Source organism: Bombina bombina, chromosome 6 (assembly GCF_027579735.1).
Source record: "Bombina bombina isolate aBomBom1 chromosome 6, aBomBom1.pri, whole genome shotgun sequence".
Lineage (NCBI taxonomy): Eukaryota > Metazoa > Chordata > Amphibia > Anura > Bombinatoridae > Bombina > Bombina bombina.
In genome coordinates this window covers 855,321,376-855,342,695 of record NC_069504.1, presented here as the reverse complement: position 1 = coordinate 855,342,695, position 21,320 = coordinate 855,321,376, and the positions used below count along the sequence as shown (strand labels likewise).

Here is a 21,320-nt window from a genome sequence, read left to right as displayed (position 1 = left end):
CAATCTTTGGATTCAGAGCATTGTTTCAGAAGGGTACAGAATTGGCTTCAAGTTGAGACCTCCTGCAAAGAGATTTTTTCTTTCCCGTGTCCCAGTAAATCCAGTAAAAGCTCAAGCATTTCTGAAATGTGTTTCAGATCTAGAGTTGACTGGAGTAATTATGCCAGTTCCAGTTCCGGAACAGGGGATGGGGTTTTATTCAAATCTCTTCATTGTACCAAAGAAGGAGAATTCTTTCAGACCAGTTCTGGATCTAAAAATATTGAATCGTTATGTAAGGATACCAACGTTCAAGATGGTAACTGTAAGGACTATCTTACCTTTTGTTCAGCAAGGGAATTATATGTCCACAATAGATTTACAGGATGCATATCTGCATATTCCGATTCATCCAGATCATTATCAGTTCCTGAGATTCTCGTTTCTGGACAAGCATTACCAGTTTGTGGCTCTGCCGTTTGGCCTAGCTACAGCTCCAAGAATTTTTACAAAGGTTCTCGGTGCCCTGCTGTCTGTAATCAGAGAACAGGGTATTGTGGTATTTCCTTATTTGGACGATATCTTGGTACTTGCTCAGTCTTTACATTTAGCAGAATCTCATACGAATCGACTTGTGTTGTTTCTTCAAGATCATGGTTGGAGGATCAATTTACCAAAAAGTTCTTTGATTCCTCAGACAAGGGTAACCTTTCTGGTTTTCCAGATGGATTCAGTGTCCATGACTCTGTCTTTAACAGACAAGAGACGTCTAAAGTTGATTACAGCTTGTCGAAACCTTCAGTCACAATCATTCCCTTCGGTAGCCTTATGCATGGAAATTCTAGGTCTTATGACTGCTGCATCGGACGCGATCCCCTTTGCTCGTTTTCACATGCGACCTCTTCAGCTCTGTATGCTGAAGCAATGGTGCAAGGATTACACAAAGATATCTCAATTAATATCTTTAAAACCGATTGTTCGACACTCTCTAACATGGTGGACAGATCACCATCGTTTAATTCAGGGGGCTTCTTTTGTGCTTCCGACCTGGACTGTAATTTCAACAGATGCAAGTCTCACAGGTTGGGGAGCTGTGTGGGGATCTCTGACGGCACAAGGAGTTTGGGAATCTCAGGAGGTGAGATTACCGATCAATATTTTGGAACTCCGTGCAATTTTCAGAGCTCTTCAGTTTTGGCCTCTTCTGAAGAGAGAATCGTTCATTTGTTTTCAGACAGACAATGTCACAACTGTGGCATACATTAATCATCAAGGAGGGACTCACAGTCCTCTGGCTATGAAAGAAGTATCTCGAATTTTGGTTTGGGCGGAATCCAGCTCCTGTCTAATCTCTGCGGTTCATATCCCAGGTGTAGACAATTGGGAAGCGGATTATCTCAGTCGCCAAACGTTGCATCCGGGCGAATGGTCTCTTCACCCAGAGGTATTTCTTCAGATTGTTCAAATGTGGGAACTTCCAGAAATAGATCTGATGGCGTCCCATCTAAACAAGAAACTTCCCAGGTATCTGTCCAGATCCCGGGATCCTCAGGCGGAGGCAGTGGATGCATTATCACTTCCTTGGAAGTATCATCCTGCCTATATCTTTCCGCCTCTAGTTCTTCTTCCAAGAGTAATCTCCAAGATTCTGAAGGAATGCTCGTTTGTTCTGCTGGTAGCTCCGGCATGGCCTCACAGGTTTTGGTATCCGGATCTTGTCCGGATGGCCTCTTGCCAACCGTGGACTCTTCCGTTAAGACCAGACCTTCTGTCACAAGGTCCTTTTTTCCATCAGGATCTGAAATCCTTAAATTTAAAGGTATGGAGATTGAACGCTTGATTCTTGGTCAAAGAGGTTTCTCTCACTCTGTGATTAATACTATGTTACAGGCTCGTAAATCTGTATCTCGAGAGATATATTATAGAGTCTGGAAGACTTATATTTCTTGGTGTCTTTCTCATCATTTTTCCTGGCATTCTTTTAGAATACCGAGAATTTTACAGTTCCTTCAGGATGGTTTAGATAAGGGTTTGTTCGCAAGTTCTTTGAAAGGACAAATCTCTGCTCTTTCTGTTCTTTTTCACAGAAAGATTGCTATTCTTCCTGATATTCATTGTTTTGTTCAAGCTTTGGTTCGTATAAAACCTGTCATTAAGTCAATTTCTCCTCCTTGGAGTTTGAATCTGGTTCTGGGAGCTCTTCAAGCTCCTCCGTTTGAACCTATGCATTCATTGGACATTAAATTACTTTCTTGGAAAGTTTTGTTCCTTTTGGCCATCTCTTCTGCCAGAAGAGTTTCTGAATTATCTGCTCTTTCTTGTGAGTCTCCTTTTCTGATTTTTCATCAGGATAAGGCGGTGTTGCGAATTTCTTTTGAATTTTTACCTAAAGTTGTGAATTCCAACAACATTAGTAGAGAAATTGTGGTTCCTTCATTATGTCCTAATCCTAAGAATTCTAAGGAGAAATTGTTGCATTCTTTGGATGTTGTTAGAGCTTTGAAATATTATGTTGAAGCTACGAAATCTTTTCGTAAGACTTCTAGTCTATTTGTTATCTTTTCCGGTTCTAGAAAAGGCCAGAAAGCTTCTGCCATTTCTTTGGCATCTTGGTTGAAATCTTTAATTCATCTTGCCTATGTTGAGTCGGGTAAAACTCCGCCTCAGAGAATTACAGCTCATTCTACTAGGTCAGTTTCTACTTCATGGGCGTTTAGGAATGAAGCTTCGGTTGACCAGATCTGCAAAGCAGCAACTTGGTCCTCTTTGCATACTTTTACTAAATTCTACCATTTTGATGTATTTTCTTCTTCTGAAGCAGTTTTTGGTAGAAAAGTACTTCAGGCAGCGGTTTCAGTTTGAATCTTCTGCTTATGTTTTTCGTTAAACTTTATTTTGGGTGTGGATTTTTTTCAGCAGGAATTGGCTGTCTTTATTTTATCCCTCCCTCTCTAGTGACTCTTGTGTGGAAAGATCCACATCTTGGGTAGTCATTATCCCATACGTCACTAGCTCATGGACTCTTGCTAATTACATGAAAGAAAACATAATTTATGTAAGAACTTACCTGATAAATTCATTTCTTTCATATTAGCAAGAGTCCATGAGGCCCGCCCTTTTTTGTGGTGGTTATGATTTTGTATAAAGCACAATTATTCCAATTCCTTATTTTATATGCTTTCGCACTTTTTTATCACCCCACTTCTTGGCTATTCGTTAAACTGAATTGTGGGTGTGGTGAGGGGTGTATTTGTAGGCATTTTGAGGTTTGGGAAACTTTGCCCCTCCTGGTAGGAATGTATATCCCATACGTCACTAGCTCATGGACTCTTGCTAATATGAAAGAAATGAATTTATCAGGTAAGTTCTTACATAAATTATGTTTTTGCACGTATCAAGCCCAGTGAGTGCTGTCTCCTATGTTGCTGTACTTTACTTCATTCAGCACCCTGGCATTTGAGGACTGTTTGTGAGAGTGCATCTGCCTCGAACTGTGTATATGTATGTGTATATATATATATATATATATATATATATATATATATATATATATATATATATATATATATATATATATGTGTATGTGTGTGTGTGTATGTATATATATATTTTACACAAAACAGTTTGCACCACTCCATTTATCAAGTCCCACTTATTCGCATGTCCTGATTTTAAGAATATCTATCAGGAAATACTGTGCTCGGGGGCATATAACTGTTATATAGTTACACTAAGGAAGAAAAGGAATGGGTCCAAAAAGACCCACACCAAAGTTCCCTTTATCCGGCACCAGAGTTTAAGATAAGAGGTTACCTTAAACTCTGGTGCCGGATAAAGGGAACTTTGGTGTGGGTCTTTTTGGGCCCATACCTTTTCTTCCTTAGTGTAACTATATAAAAACCTGCAAATATAAGGGATTTAATCAAGCCAAAATAGGGCAAGGGGTCTTATGTTATGTTTAGGGATAATTTTAGGGAGCACAGCTTTACAGAAAGGGTGGTTGATCCATGGAATAGACTTCCAGTAGAGATGCTTTGTATAAAGGGTGGTTGATTTAGGGAATAGATTTCCAGTAGAGACGCTTTACAGAAAGGGTTGTTGATTCACGGAATAGACTTCCAGTAGAGATGCCTTATATAAAGGGTTGTTGATTCACGGAATAGACTTCCAGTAGAGATGCTTTGTATAAAGGGTGGTTGATTCAGGAAATAGACTTCCAGTAGGGATGCTATACATAAAGGGTGGTTGATTTAAGGAAAAGACTTCCAGTAGAGACGCTTTACAGAAAGGGTGGTTGATTCACTGAATAGACTTCCAGTAGAGATACTTTTTAACCGCTTAAGGACTATAGCACTTTTCCATTTTCTGACCGTTTGGGACCAAAGAAATCTTTACATTTCTGCGGTGTTTGTGTTTAGCTGTAATTTTCCTCTTACTGATTTACTGTACTAACACATATTATATACCGTTTTTCTCACCATTAAAAGGACTTTCTAAATATACCATTATTTTCATCATATCTTATAATTTACTATAAAAATTTTTATAAAATATGATTAAAAAATGGAAAAAAATAAACTTTTTTCTATCTTTCACCCCCAAAATCCGTTACACATCTACAACCACCAAAAAACAACCATACTAAATAGTTTCTAAATTTTGTCCTGCGTTTAAAAATACCCAATGTTTACATGTTCTTTGCTTTTTTGCAAGTTATAAGGCACAAAAAGTAAGTAGCACTTTGCTATTTTCAAACCATTTTTTTTTTTTTCAAAATTAGCAATAGTTAAATTGGAACACTGATATGTCAGGAATCCCTGAATATCCTATGACATGTATATATTTTTTTTTAGAAGACAACCCAAAGTATTGATTTAGGCCCATTTTGGTATATTTAATTCCACCATTTCACCGCCAAATGTGATCAAATAAAAAAAAAATCGTTCACTTTTTCACAAACTTTTTCACAAACTTTAGGTTTCTCACTAAAATTATTTACAAACAGCTTGTGCAATTATGGCATACATGGTTGTAAATGCTTCTCTGGGATCCCCTTTGTTCAGAAATAGCAGGCTTATATGGCTTTGGTGTTGCTTTTTGGTAATTAGAAGGCCGCTAAATGCCGCTGCACACCACACAGAGTGGCCCTCTCTGCATCGGTGAGTAAAAAAGGGGATTGCAGTGATGTCTCAGCTTTCAGCGTTTCAAACCCCAGAAGACATGCCAGGCACGTCCTTGGTCGTTAAAGGTATTTTTTTGGAGGACGTACCTGGCACGTCCTTGGTCGTTAAGGGGTTAAATAAAGGTTGATTCACGGAATATAATTCCAGTAGAGATGCTTTACATTTAAAGGGTTGTTGATTCACAGAATATACTTCCAGTAGAGATACTTTTATATAAAGGTTTGTTGATTCACAGAATTTAATTCCAGTAGAGATGCTTTAAATAAAGGGTGGTTGATTCATGGAAAAGACTTCCAGTAGAGATTTTGATGATAATTACTCTAAAGGAATTCAAGAACACCCGAGATATGCAAAAACTAGCTGAGAATCAATTATATTTCCAAGTAAATATGGACTGATTTTTTCTGGGCCATTCAAATATCAGTGGGGTAACTTTACTATGCATCTTAAATTATAATTTCAACATTTTTAAAAAAAATGTTTTTGTTTGTTTTTGTTTCTTTCTGTGCTTTGCCCACATTTCTTAGTGAACACCTCCCTCCTCCTCCAATTGTACTCTTTAAGAATCTTCCAGGACCAATGACACTGCGCCGAGCTGTGTGTTCTGTGTCTTGTGTGCTGAACTTGACTCTCCGCTGGGTTTGTTCCATGTGTGGGGACATATTTAGAAAGGTAATCACAGTTTTGGGACAATATTTTCAAGTCCTTTTTATAGCATCTATAATAAAGCATGATGTGTGTCTGAGAACCTTCTCTTTTTCTAGGGGGCCTGTGCGCGGTCTCCATCCTGCTCCTCCAAATCAGGAGTCTTCCAAGCTAAAGCAAGGTGAGTACAGAAGAAAAAATGAATAATTATTAGTACCCAGTATTTTTGCCAAAAGTAATTGAATGTTAAGATAAGAACAACACATGTAATAGTGTTAAAGGGACATTACACAGTAAATAAATGACAGACATAAGGATGTAATCAAAGCAAAGACTAGCTTGAATATAGTAAGTAGATATAGTTTTTTAAAATTGTTAGTTTTTTAAATATTGAAGATATAAGTGTAAAGTTTTAGTTTCCATAAAATATTTTAAAAGTAAACAAATATGTTTGTTTTAATCATACTCACAAAATATACATTTTTGTTTGGCTTTGTGCTAACCATCACAAAAGTAATATTTAGATAAGTAAGAAAAAGAAAGAGCATTTGATACAGAAATCAATGCTAAAGTGTGACACGGTTGCCCCAAACCTAAATATATTTTTGTGTTTTGTGAATTGCACACAGAAATTTTTAGTAATAAATTTAGCTTTGGTGCAACCTGTGTCACACTTTAAAATTGATTTCTGTATCAAATTCTCTTTTCTTTTACAAGATATGACGAGTCCACGGATTTCATCCTTGTGGGATATTGCCTCCTGGTCAGCAGGAAGTGGCAAAGAGCTCCACAGCAGAGCTGTATATATAGCCCCTCCCTCCCCTCCCCCCCAGTCATTCTCTTTGCCTGTGTTAGTGATAGGAAGAGGCAGAGTGAGGTGTTAGTTATAGTTTCTTCAATCAAGATTTTATTATTTTTAAAGTGGTGCCACTGTGTGCTACTTTGTTCTGGGGTTTAGCCTAGACCAAATCAATCTCTTCAGTACAAAAAGAGAAGCATTTGGTGGCTTCAAAGCAATGGGAACTTGTGGGATTTTATTCTCACTACGCCTCCCATAGTTTGTATGCTGACCTTTTAGGGGAAAAATCTGAGAGACTTTACTTTTTTCCTTTTTATCCTCAGGTCCATGTGAGCAGTAGGACTTCACACACCTGGGAGCTGCCTTTGCTGTCGGCAGTTGGAGGTAAGTGCCATTTTTATTCCTGGGCATAGAAGATAGAATGGGCTCGGATGTCATTGGCCACCCTCATTATGAATAACAGCCCATAGAGAGATGGGCTACTTGTTCAGGTATGTGTCTTCTCCTTTTCTGGGAGACAAACCTAGACAGCTGTAATTTTATATTCCCTGGGTTTACTTTTGTAAGCTTCATCTCCCGGCGGTGGCATTAGAGAGCACTGCCGACCGGGTGATGATTGTGTTTAAGATCCACTTTTTTTTTTTTAAAGTGTGTGTTCGGTAAAGTGTATGTGTTTTACATACTGTTAATTTTTTGGGGGCATTTTGTTACAACTCCCGGCGGTTAAGATGGCGACCGGGAGATGTTTGTGTATTATTGTTGTACACGCCCACGAAGGGCGGTCCTTGGAGACGCTTGGTCTTCACACGCCTTTTTTTTGTCTCTCCCGACATGTCATTGCGGGGAGCCGCGTGGTGCCTAAGGTGGCTAAGCTTGTTATTAGGGCACATTATAGTTTCTCCCGACGGTTCACTATCTAACATTTGCCGCTCGGGAGTCTGTTACATCTCCACCCAGGAGGGGTGGTTCTTTGGTGGCCATTTATTTGGCGTGCGTAGTATTCTCCCGACGGTTCTACTGACAAACATACCGACCGGGAGATAGGTTACTCAACAGAGATATGTGTTTGCTGAGTCTAATTGCTACGAAATGTAAAAGCTAGACACATGGGGTCCCTATTGAAGGTTTCTTGACGACCGGCAAAATAAGTTGGATCGTAGCCTTATTTCCCATATGGCGGTTTTACAAATAACCACTACATAATAATTCATGTTTAAGAGTCTAGTATGACTTGGGACCAATCATCTCTAAAAGGGGATACTGCTGAGGGGTGTGAAAATCTAGCAATTTACGCTAGTTTAGCCCTATCAATTTTTTTTTGCAGGATATGACATAATAAATCACCTGAAAAGAAAAAGTGTTTTTTTTTGTTGTTGTTTAACATTTAAAGCGACAGTCACATGTTTGCATATGTTCTAGTCTATCCTAATTACTCCTCCTTCAGCTATGACTGTTATGAGTTTGGTAATCCTGTGCAATCCATTCCATATAATATTTTATGAGAAAGTGTCCAAATTAATTTTTGACACACAGGCAGTGCTCTGCGATTGCTTGCAGAGCTGTTGCTTTTGATATTCCTTATTAATATGTCTCTCTAGTTGGATTGTTTTTATGCATGACAGGAATAAGTCATACTTTTACAATTTAAAGTGACAGTGCACAGGGGGGAAAAAATGAGGGTTTTTTTTTTTCTGTGTGTTCCTTTTATTAAGGGACTTTCGGCTGTTTGTTTGTTCCTCATCCACTGTAATGTAGGATGATACAATAATACGCTATTATAGGTTACTTTAAGAATGTAAATGAGAAGTAACCTTTTTTCTGTGTTCAGTTTGCAACTGTATTTTCACTGTTTATTTGTTTATTCATCCCTTGTGATGTGAATAACACAACTGCACTCAGGAATAGGGTTGCGTTTCAGAGATCAGCATGAGCAGCGCCTTGAGACCCATTGCGGGTGTTTTGCCGCACTTTACAAGTACACAATACAGACATACTGTATGTATTTCATTACAGTAACAGTATCGCTTCCTATGGGAAGATTTTACTGGCGCTTTTTAGTCCCTTGAATTGACTATTATTTGCTTTTGTACGATAAGGTAAAGTCTCAGTCCTAACAGTTCAGGGGACAGTAAGGGTCATTTTTATTTAGACCTTACTGCTGTTCTTTGGTGTGCATTCATCCTTTGTGACTTAGATTGGCACAACAGCACCCAACTTTTTACAACTTTTAGATTAGCTGTTTTATGATTTTTCCTTGCAGGAGGACCCTGTTCGGGCCAGACTTGAAGGAGATTATTTCTGACCTCATGAGACGATGAGGGTCATTTCCCCCTTCAGAATAAGGAATTCGATCAGAGGGGGCATCAGAGTATTTCCGTTCCTTTCGAAAAAGTCCGCTTGGAGTCCCAACCAGTCTTGGAATAGGGGTCGACAATCCTCACACCCTACCACTACTACAAGTCAGCATGTAGGGTTGGGCCCCGATACAGACCGGATTTAGTAGGGGGCAGACTTCACTTTTTGTCCAGACTTGGATAAGAGTCGTTCAGGATCCCTGGACACTAGAAATCGTGTCCCAGGGGTATCAACTGGAGTTCAAAAATTCCCTCCCATGGGGAAGTTTTCTTCTTTCATAATTGTCTGTAGACCAGATGTAAAGGGAGGCGTTCTTACATTGTGTAAAAGACCTCTCCTCCATGGGAGTACTTCGTCCCATTCCAATTCAGGAACAGGGGCAGGGGTTTTATTCAAATCTTTTAGTGGTTCCCAAAAAAGTGGGAACGTTCAGACCCATCTTAGATCTCAAGAGTCTAAACAAGTTTCTCAGAGTCTCATCCTTCAAGATGGAGACGATTCGGACAATTCTTCCATTGATCCAGAAGGGTCAATATATAACTACCGTGGACTTAATGGATGCATATCTTCACAGTCCTATACACAGAGATCATCACCAGTTTCTAAGGTTTGCCTTCTGGGACAAACATTTTCAGTTAGTGGCTTTTCCCTTCGGATTGGCCACGGTGCCCAGGATCTTCACGAAGGTTCTAGGGTCTTTGCTAGCGGTTCTCAGACTGCGGGGCATTGCAGTGGCGCCTTATCTGGACGATATTTTCATCCCGGCGTCGTCTTACCAACTGACAAAAGTCTAGTCCTTCCTAGGGACTCATGGGTGGAAGGTGAATCTGGAAAGGAGGTCACTAATTCCACAGACAAGGGTTACTTTACTGGGAACTCTAATAGCTTCTATATCCATGACAATTTTCTTGACGGAGGTCAGAAAGTTAAAGATTCTGAATACATGCAGAGCCTTCAGTCCAATCCTCGGTCATCAGTGGCTCTGTGCATGGAGGTAGTTGGATTGATGGTGGAGGCAATGGACATCATTCCGTTTGCTCGTTTTCATCTCAGACTGCCACAGCTGAGCATACTCAGACAGTGGAATGGAGATTATGCAAATTTGTCCCCTCAGATAGATCTGGATCAGGAGACAAGAGACCCTCTTCTTGGGTGGTTGTCACTGGATCATCTGTCCCTAGGGACGTGCTTCCGCAGACTTTCATGGGTGATTGTGACAACGGACGCCGGTCTACTGGGATGGGGTGCAATCTGGAATTCCCTGAAGACTCAGGGTGGGTGGACTCGATCGGAGTCTCTACTTCCCATCAATATTCTGGAGTTGAGAGCAATATTCAATGCGCTTCAAGCTTGGCCTCAGTTGGCTTCGGCCAAATTCATCCGATTTCAGTCGGACAACATCATGTCTGTGACTTACATCAATCATCAGGGAGGAACAAGGAGTTCCTTAGCGATTACATAAGTATCCAAGATAATTCGGTGGGCGGAGGCTCACTCTTGTTATCTGTCAGCAATCTACATCCCAGGAGTGGACAACTGGGAGGCGGATTTTTGAGCAGACAGACTTTTCATCCGGGGGAATGGAAACTCCATCCGGGGGTCTTTGCCACCCTGATTCTCAGGTGGGGCGGACCAGAATTGGATCTGATGGCGTCTCGTAAGAATGCCAAGTTCCCAAGATACGGATCCAGATCCAGGGATCCTCAGGCCGAACTGATAGATGCCTTGGCAGTGCCTTGGTCGTTCAACCTAGCTTATTTGTTTCCACCGTTTGCTTTCCTTTCCCGGGTGATTACCCGAATCAAACAGGAGAGGGCTTCGGTGATTCTAATCGCTCCTGCGTGGCCTCGCAGGACTTGGTATGCCGATCTGGTGGACATGTCATCTCTGACACTGTGGAAGCTTCCATTGAGGCAGGACCTTCTCATTCAGGGACCCTTCCACCTTCCAAATCTAATTTCTTTGCAGCTGTCTGCTTGGAGATTGAGCGCTTGATTTTATCTAAGAGAGGGTTCTCTGATTCGGTCATTGATACTTTGATTCAGGCATGCAAGCCTGTTACTAGAATAATTTACCATAAGATATGGCGTAAATATCTTTATTGGTGCAAATCCAAGGGCTACTCTTGGAGTAGGATTAGGATTCCCAGGATTTTATCTTTTCTCCAAGAAGAATTGGAGAAAGGGTTGTCAGCAAGTTCCTTAAAGGGACAGATATCTGCTTTGTCCATTGTGCTACTCAAACGTCTGACAGATGTTCCAGATGTTCAATCTTTTTGTCAGGCTCCGACTAGAATCATGACTGTATTTAGACCAATTGCTCCTCCTTGGAGTTTGAATTTAGTTCTTACAGTTCTTCAAGGGGTTCCGTTTGAACCCATGCATTCCATAGATATTAAGTCATTATCTTGGAAAGTTTTATTTTTGGTTGGTATTTCTTCTGCTCGCAGAGTTTGAGCTTTCAGCTTTACAATGTGATTCTCCTTATCTTATTTTCCATGCTGATAAGGTGGTGTTACGTACCAAACCTGGTTTTTCTCTTGTTAAGTGTATCCAGTCCACGGATCATCCATTACTTGTGGGATATTCTCCTTCCCAACAGGAAGTTGCAAGAGGATCACCCACAGCAGAGCTGCTATATAGCTCCTCCCCTCACTGTCATATCCAGTCATTCTTTTGCAACTCTCAACTAAGATGGAGGTCGTAAGAGGACTGTGGTGTTTTTATACTTAGTTTATTTCTTCAATCAAAAGTTTGTTATTTTTAAATGGTACCGGAGTGTACTGTTTATCTCAGGCAGTATTTAGAAGAAGAATCTGCCTTCGTTTTTCTATGATCTTAGCAGAAGTAACTAAGATCCTTTGCTGTTCTCACATATTCTGAGGAGTGAGGTAACTTCAGAGGGGGAATAGCGTGCAGGTTTTCCTGCAATAAGGTATGTGCAGTTAAAATATTTTTCTAGGGATGGAATTTGCTAGAAAATGGTGCTGATACCGAAGTAATGTAAGTAAAGCCTTAAATGCAGTGATAGCGACTGGTATCAGGCTTATTAATAGAGATACATACTCTTATAAAAGTGTATTTTAAAACGTTTGCTGGCATGTTTAATCGTTTTTTACATATGTTTGGTGATAAAACTTATTGGGGCCTAGTTTTTTCCACATAGATGGCTTGAATTTTGCCTAGAAACAGTTCCCTGAGGCTTCCCACTGTTGTAATATGAGTGGGAGGGGCGTATTTTAGTGCTTTTTTGCGCAGCAAAAATTACAGACACAGACTTCCAGCTTCTTCCTGCATGATCCAGGACTTCTCTGAAGGGCTCAAAAGGCTTCAAAAGTCGTATTGAGGGAGGTAAAAAGCCACAGTAGAGCTGTGACTGTTTAAAAAACGTTTTTGTCATTTGTTATTCCGTTTTTGGAATTAAGGGGTTAATCATCCATTTGCAAGTGGGTGCAATGCTCTGCTAACTTATTACATACACTGTAAAAATTGTGTTAGTGTAACTGCATTTTTTCACTGTTATTTAAAAATTTGGGAAAATTTGTGTTTCTTAAGGCGCAGTAACGTTTTTTATATTGCTTGTAAACTTGTTTTAAAGTGTTTTCCAAGCTTGCTAGTCTCAACATGTCTGACACAGAGGAACCTACTTGTTCATTATGTTTGAAAGCCATGGTGGAGCCCCATAGGAGAATGTGTACTAAATGTATTGATTTCACCTTAAACAGTAAAGATCAGTCTTTATCTATAAAAGAATTATCACCAGAGGGTTCTGTCGAGGGGGAAGTTATGCCGACTAACTCTCCCCACGTGTCAGACCCTTCGCCTCCCGCTCAGGGGACGCACGCTAATATGGCGCCAATTACATCAGGGACGCCCATAGCGATTACCTTGCAGGACATGGCTGCGATCATGAATAATACCCTGTCAGAGGTATTATCTAGATTGCCTGAATTAAGAGGCAAGTGCGATAGCTCTGGGGTTAGGAGAGATACAGAGCACGCAAATGCTGTTAGAGCCATGTCTGATACTGCGTCACAGTATGCAGAACATGAGGACGGAGAGCTTCAGTCTGTAAGTGACATCTCTGACTCGGGGAAACCTGATTCAGAGATTTCTAATTTTAAATTTAAGCTTGAGAACCTCCGTGTATTGCTTGGGGAGGTATTAGCTGCTCTGAATGACTGTAACACAGTTGCCATTCCAGAGAAATTGTGTAGGCTAGATAGATACTATGCGGTGCCGGTGTGAACTGACGTTTTTCCTATACCTAAAAGACTTAAAGAAATTATTTGCAAGGAGTGGGATAGACCCGGTGGGCCTTTTTCCCCACCTCCTATATTTAGAAAAATGTTTCCAATAGACGCCACTACACCGTACTTATGGCAGACGGTCCCTAAGATGGAGGGAGCAGTTTCTACTTTAGCAAAGCGTACCACTATCCTGGTTGAGGACAGTTGTGCTTTTTCAGATGGATAAAAAATTGGAGGGTTACCTTAAGAAAATGTTTATTCAACAAGGTTTTATTTTGCAGCCCCTTGCATGCATTGCGCCTAGTTTGAGGCCCTGGAAGAGGCCATCCAGACAGCTCCTTTGAATGAAATTATTGACAAGCTTAGAACGCTTAAGCTAGCTAACTCATTTGTTTCTGATGCCATTGTTCATTTGACTAAACTAACGGCTAAGAATTCTGGATTCGCCATCCAGGCGCATAGGGCGCTATGGCTTAAATCCTGGTCAGCTGACGTGACTTCAAAGTCTAAATTACTCAACATTCCTTTCAAGGGGCAGACCCTATTCGGGCCTGGCTTGAAGGAAATTATTGCTGACATTACTGGAGGCAAGGGTCATACCCTTCCTCAGGACAGGGCCAAATCAAGGGCCAAACAGTCTAATTTTCGTGCCTTTCGAAATTTCAAGGCAGGTGCAGCATCAACTTCCTCCGCTTCAAAACAAGAGGGAACTGTTGCTCATTCCAGACAGGCCTGGAAACCTAACCAGTCCTGGAACAAGGGCAAGCAGGCCAGAAAGCCTGCTGCTGCCCCCAAGACAGCATGAAGGAACGGCCCCCTATCCGGAAACGGATCTAGTGGGGGCAGACATTCTCTCTTCGCCCAGGCGTGGGCAAGAGATGTTCAGGATCCCTGGGCGTTGGAGATCATATCTCAGGGATATCTTCTGGACTTCAAAGCTTCTCCTCCATAAGGGAGATTTCATCTTTCAAGGTTATCAGCAAACCAGATAAAGAAAGAGGCATTCCTAAGCTGTGTGCAAGACCTCCTAGTAATGGGAGTGATCCATCCAGTTCCGCGGACGGAACAAGGACAGGGATTTTATTCAAATCTGTTTCTGGAACTCCCTGAAGGCTCAGGGATCGTGGACTCAGGAGGAGAAACTCCTCCCAATAAATATTCTGGAGTTAAGAGCAATATTCAATGCTCTTCTAGCTTGGCCTCAGTTAGCAACACTGATGTTCATCAGATTTCAGTCGGACAACATCACGACTGTGGCTTACATCAACCATCAAGGGGGAACCAGGAGTTCCCTAGCGATGTTAGAAGTCTCAAAGATAATTCGCTGGGCAGAGTCTCACTCTTGCCACCTGTCAGCGATCCACATCCCAGGCGTAGAGAACTGGGAGGTGGATTTTCTAAGTCGTCAGACTTTTCATCCGGGGGAGTGGGAACTCCATCCGGAGGTGTTTGCTCAACTGGTCCATCGTTGGGGCAAACCAGAACTGGATCTCATGGCCTCTCGCCAGAACGCCAAGCTTCCTTGTTACGGATCCAGGTCCAGGGACCCGGGGGCAACGCTGATAGATGCTCTAGCAGCTCCTTGGTTCTTCAACCTGGCCTATGTGTTTCCACCATTTCCTCTGCTCCCTCGACTGATTGCCAAAATCAAACAGGAGAGAGCATCGGTGATTCTGATAGCGCCTGCATGGCCACGCAGGACCTGGTATGCAGACCTAGTGGACATGTCATCTCTTCCACCATGGACTCTGCCTCTGAGGCAGGACCTTCTAATACAAGGTCCTTTCAATCATCCAAATCTAATTTCTCTGAGACTGACTGCATGGAGATTGAACGCTTGATTCTATCAAGGCGTGGCTTCTCCGAGTCAGTCATTGATACCTTAATACAGGCACGGAAGCCTGTCACTAGGAAAATCTACCATAAGATATGGCGTAAATATCTTTATTGGTGTGAATCCAAGAGTTACTCATGGAGTAAGGTTAGGATTCCTAGGATATTGTCCTTTCTCCAAGAGGCTTTGGACAAAGGCTTATCAGCTAGTTCTTTAAAAGGACAGATCTCTGCTCTGTCTATTCTTTTGCACAAGCGTCTGGCAGAAGTTCCAGACGTCCAGGCATTTTGTCAGGCTTTGGTTAGGATTAAGCCCGTGGAGCTTAAACTTGGTTCTTAAAGTTCTTCAGAGAGTTCCGTTTGAACCCCTTCATTCCATTGATATTAAACTTTTATCTTGGAAATTTCTGTTTTTGATGGCTATTTCCTCGGCTCGAAGAGTCTCTGAGTTATCTGCCTTACATTGTGATTCCCCTTATCTGATTTTTCATTCAGACAAGGTAGTTCTGCGTACCAAACCTGGGTTTTTACCTAAGGTGGTTTCTAACAGGAATATCAATCAAGAGATTGTTGTTCCATCATTGTGTCCTAATCCTTCTTCAAAGAAGGAACGTCTTTTGCATAATCTGGACGTAGTCCGTGCCTTGAAGTTTTACTTACAGGCTACTAAAGATTTTCGTCAAACATTTGCCCTGTTTGTCGTTTACTCTGGACAGAGGAGAGGTCAAAAAGCTTCGGCAACCTCTCTCTCCTTTTGGCTTCGGAGCATAATACGCTTAGCCTATGAGACTGCTGGACAGCAGCCCCCTGAAAGGATTACAGCTAATTCTACTAGAGCTGTGGCTTCCACCTGGGCCTTTAAAAATGAGGCCTCTGTTGAACAGATTTGCAAGGCTGCGACTTGGTCTTCGCTTCACACCTTTTCAAAATTTTACAAATTTGACACTTTTGCTTCTTCGGAGGCTGTTTTTGGGAGAGAGGTTCTACAGGCAGTGGTTCCTTCCGTTTAAGTTCCTGCCTTGTCCCTCCCATCATCCGTGTACTTTAGCTTTGGTATTGGTATCCCACAAGTAATGGATGATCCGTGGACTGGATACACTTAACAAGAGAAAACATAATTTATGCTTACCTGATAAATTTATTTCTCTTGTAGTGTATCCAGTCCACGGCCCGCCCTGTCCTTTTAAGGCAGGTCTAAATTTTAATTAAACTACAGTCACCACTGCACCCTGTGGTTTCTCCTTTCTCGTCTTGTTTCGGTCGAATGACTGGATATGACAGTGAGGGGAGGAGCTATATAGCAGCTCTGCTGTGGGTGATCCTCTTGCAACTTCCTGTTGGGAAGGAGAATATCCCACAAGTAATGGATGATCCGTGGACTGGATACACTACAAGAGAAATAAATTTATCAGGTAAGCATAAATTATGTTTCTTCCTTAGGTTGTTTCTAACAAGAATACTAATCAGGAAATTGTTGTTCCTTCATTATGTCCTAATCCTTCTTCTAAGAAGGAGAGTATGTTACATTACTTGGACGTAGTTCGTGCCTTAAAGTTTTGCTTGCAGGCGATTAAGGATTTCATCAAGCATCTTCATTGTTTGTGGTTTTTGCTGGGAAATGTAGGGGTCAGATAGCTACGGCTACCCCTCTTTCTTTTTGGCTGAAGAGTATCTTCCATGTTGCATATGGGACTGCTGGACAGCAGCCTCCTGAACGAATTACGGCTCATTCTACTGGGGCTGTTGCTTCCTCATGGGCATTTTAAAAATAATGCTTCTGTTGAATGGATTTGCAAGGCTGCAAATTGGTTGTCTCTTCATACTTTTTCCAAATTTTTCAAATTTTATACTTTTTCTTCTTCTGAGGCTGTTTTTGGGAGAAAGGTTCTTCAAGCAGTGGTGCCTTCCGTTTAGGTTCCTGTCTTGTCCCTCCCTTTCATCCGTGTCCTATAGCTTTGGTATTGTATCCCATAAGTAAGGATGAAATCCGTAGACTCGTCATATCTTGTTAAAGAAAAGGAAATTTATGCTTACCTAATAAATGTATTTCTTTTACGAGTCCACGGCCCATCCTGTTATTTTTTCTAAAGACATGTTTTTATTTTTGTTAAACTTCAGTCACCTCTGCTCCTTGGCCTTTCCTTTCTCTTCCTAACTTCGGTCGAATGACTGGAGGGGGATGGAAGGGAGGGGCTATATATACAGCTCTGCTGTGGAGCTCTTTGCCACTTCCTGCTGACCAGGAGGCGATATCCCACAAGTAAGGATGAAATCCGTGGACTCGTCATATCGTAAAAGAAATATATTTATCAGGTAAGCATACATTTCCTTTTCTTTTTCTTATTTATCTAAATATAAAATATTTTAGTTTCTATACAGTAATGAGTGCCACTGTGTGGAAACCTAAGTTCCCCCCTTTATCTCTCCTGTTGAGGACAATTAGAGAGACGGATATAAAACAGACAATAAAAGAGTGTTCAAATATCGAGTTTTGAATTTAGGATTGTCACAGCCTTGTTTGCACACTCTTTTATTGCCTGTTTTATATTCATCCCTCAACATGACAAATTCATAAGGGGAAAACCTTGGTTTTATCATAGGAACTCAGTGGAATTGAGAGAAAAAAAAACAATTACAGGAAAAGGGGTAAAATAAATAAGGAAAAATATTTCAAAATTGTATTATTACACACAATTAAACATTTTATATTTCTTTCTCAATTATTTAATAGCCCATTTAAGTGGAATTTCTAATTTGTAGTTGAATATGTTAATAATTTTCTTCCATTGTTTACAAATCAATCAATCAATCAATGTGAAGCTTTTGCCTCAGCATTTTCTATAAAACCTTAGTGAGTGATTAATTTCTTGCTAAAGGAAGAGTTTATTTAAATATTGCAAATTTGGGTTTTGAAAAGGTGCAATGTACATCCTGTATTTAGTCTGTGAAGAAGTTTTTATGGTATCAGGAGGTGTAATATGTTGTTTTTCTTTATATAGATAACAGGGAAATTTGGGACAGTGGTTGGTCATAATGGGGACATGACATACAGATGGAGGGGAATAAGGGTGCTGAGCAGAGGGGCCCAAAACAATTGTATTGCCCAGAACCCCCAAATTACTGAAGGTGGCCCTGGAAAATATATTTAGACGCTAAGGGGTCGATTTATCAAGCTGCAGTGGACAGGAGCGCACATATGCCCCCCCTATTTGGCACGCTGAATTCCGCTGCCGGAATTCAATTTTGCGCTCTTGTGCAACGCTGCCCACGCACAGCCATTCGTGCGCAGACATGAGCTGTCAATGTCCCCGATCAGATGAGACCGGGGAGATTGAAATGTTAGGGAAGCAGAGGTCTAATGACCGCTGGTTGTTAAATACGGACTGCCGGTTCTCTTGTGAGAACCTGCAGTTATAGGCTGGCTAAGCCTGCCGAAGGTTTTGATAAATCGACCCCTAAAACTTTACACTTATTTTGTCAATATTTAAACAGCTAACAACATTTTAAAAATATACATCTACATGTTATTCTCAGACTAATCTTTTCTTTGAATGCATCATTCTATCTAGCATTTATTTAGGCCTAGATTACAAGTGGAGCGCGATAAATAACCAGCCATTACGCGGTAGCAATTAACGATTATAAAATTAACCAGACATCAGATCTCTGGTTAATTTTATTAAAAAAAAATTGTGATATACTTTATTAAAAAGTAAATATAGTAGCATCTTTATAATTTAAGCAGTATTTTGGGGCTAAAGTTGGCGACTGTAGGGTGGTAGAAAAAAAACGGCACTGAAAAGTGCATTTACATTGCAGTCTATGGGGATTGTGTGTTCCCAGTAAATATATATGTATATGAATATATACATATATATTTATGTGTTAATATGTGTATATATACACTTATTAACACATAAATATATTTATATTAGCAAATATATATAAATTTACAATTTGCTGCCTTTGCTGCACAACTTACCCCTGTGCTAGTTCTCATGACATTGATGGCATGAGAACAAGGCTCCCATTGGAGCCTATGGAAACGTGCTCTTGTGAGCCTAATGCTTCCGTTCAATGCCTTTGCATTGCTCCTCACTTGTAATACCAGCACACATTTGCGTGCGCTGGTATAACAAAGTGGAGCCTAAATATTGCTTTAGTGAAAGCGATATTTTGCGTTCCACTTGTAATCTGGCCCTAAGTGTTTAATGTCCCTTTAAATGGCCATTAGACACAAATGAGAAGCTGAATGAAATGGCAAATTAAATTTGCAAAGCTTTTTGGATTGTGAAAAGCAGATTTGTTTTTCTGCCCCTGATTACAGAGAACTCCATTAACTAATCTGGAGATTATCCATATGGACATACGTCAGTGTGCACAGCTTGTGACACATGCTGAGTAGGAGCCAGTGAAGCAAGTGTGATATCACTGACACAGCAAGAAAGCCTTGGCCATGCACAGCCTTAGTTTAACATGAAACCCTGTTGCATGGGTATTCATATCCATAATACTAATCAGCAGCTCCTATTAGACATTAAAGCCTATACTAAATGTGTGTTCACTCCCTTCTTCTATAAGGCATACAAGAAGTTTTGCTAAGCAACAATACAAAGGTCATTTTTTTAATTTAAGCAAAATATCTATCAAGCAAATGTATTTTGGTGTTGCAGTTTGGATTATTCCTATCAAAATATTTTTCTTTCATGTAATTAACAAGAGTCCATGAGCTAGTGACGTATGGGATATACATTCCTACCAGGAGGGGCAAAGTTTCCCAAACCTTAAAATGCCTATAAATACACCCCTCACCACACCCACAAATCAGTTTTACAAACTTTGCCTCCAAGGGAGGTGGTGAAGTAAGTTTGTGCTAGATTCTACGTTGATATGCGCTCCGCAGCAAGTTGGAGCCCGGTTTTCCTCTCAGCGTGCAGTGAATGTCAGAGGGATGTGAGGAGAGTATTGCCTATTGAATGCAGTGATCTCCTTCTACGGGGTCTATTTCATAAGGTTCTCTGTTATCGGTCGTAGAGATTCATCTCTTACCTCCCTTTTCAGATCGACGATATACTCTTATATTTACCATTTCCTCTACTGATTCTCGTTTCAGTACTGGTTTGGCTTTCTACAAACATGTAGATGAGTGTCCTGGGGTAAGTAAGTCTTATTTTCTGTGACACTCTAAGCTATGGTTGGGCACTTTATTTATAAAGTTCTAAATATATGTATTCAAACATTTATTTGCCTTGACTCAGAATGTTCAACTTTCCTTATTTCCAGACAGTCAGTTTCATATTTGGGATTATGCTTTAATTATCATATTTTTCTTACCTCAAAAATTTGACTTTTTCCCTGTGGGCTGTTAGGCTCGCGGGGGCTGAAAATGCTTCATTTTATTGCGTCATTCTTGGCGCGGATTTTTTTGGCGCAAAAATTCATTTCCGTTTCCGGCGTCATACGTGTCGCCGGAAGTTGCGTCATTTTTTTGACGTTATTTTGCGCCAAAAATGTCGGCGTTCCGGATGTGGCGTCATTTTTGGCGCCAAAAGCATTTAGGCGCCAAATAATGTGGGCGTCTTATTTGGCGCCAAAAAATATGGGCGTCGCTTTTTGTCTCCACATTATTTCAGAATCATTTTTCATTTGCTTCTGGTTGCTAGAAGCTTGATGTTTGGCATTTTTTCCCATTCCTGAAACTGTCTTATAAGGAATTTGATCTATTTTGCTTTATATGTTGTTTTTTCTCTTACATATTGCAAGATGTCTCACGTTGCATCTGAGCCAGAAGATACTACAGGAAAACCTCTGCCTGCTGGATCTACCAAAGCTAAGTGTATCTGCTGTAAACTTTTGGTAGCTATTCCTCCAGCTGTTGTTTGTATTAAATGTCATGACAAACTTGTTAATGCAGATAATATTTCCTTTAGTGATGTACCATTGCCTGTTGCAGTTCCCTCAACATCTAAGGTGCAGAATGTTCCTGATAACATAAGAGATTTTGTTTCTGAATCCATTAAGAAGGCTTTGTCTGTTATTTCTCCTTCTAGTAAACGTAAAAAGTCTTTTAAATCTTCTCTCTCTACAGATGAATTTTTAAATGAACACCATCATTCTGATTCTTTGGACTCTTCTGGTTCAGAGGATTCTGTCTCAGAGATTGATGCTGATAAATCTTCATATTTATTTAAGATGGAATTTATTCGCTCTTTACTTAAAGAAGTACTAATTGCTTTAGAAATAGAGGATTCTAGTCCTCTTGATACTAATTCTATAC

At 40.5% G+C, this 21,320-nt stretch overlaps 1 protein-coding gene across 3 annotated transcripts in view; it reads left to right on the top strand.

Annotated features, from left to right (window-relative positions):
* Nucleotides 1-21,320, top strand: part of CTC1 (CST telomere replication complex component 1) — a 210,478-nt gene that overhangs the window by 110,254 nt on the left and 78,904 nt on the right. For all 3 annotated transcript variants that reach the window (XM_053718286.1, XM_053718285.1, XM_053718287.1), the window contains 2 exons: nucleotides 5,690-5,834; nucleotides 5,927-5,988. In XM_053718286.1, the coding sequence (XP_053574261.1) occupies nucleotides 5,690-5,834; nucleotides 5,927-5,988 (207 nt within the window). The remainder of the gene's footprint in view (nucleotides 1-5,689; nucleotides 5,835-5,926; nucleotides 5,989-21,320) is intronic.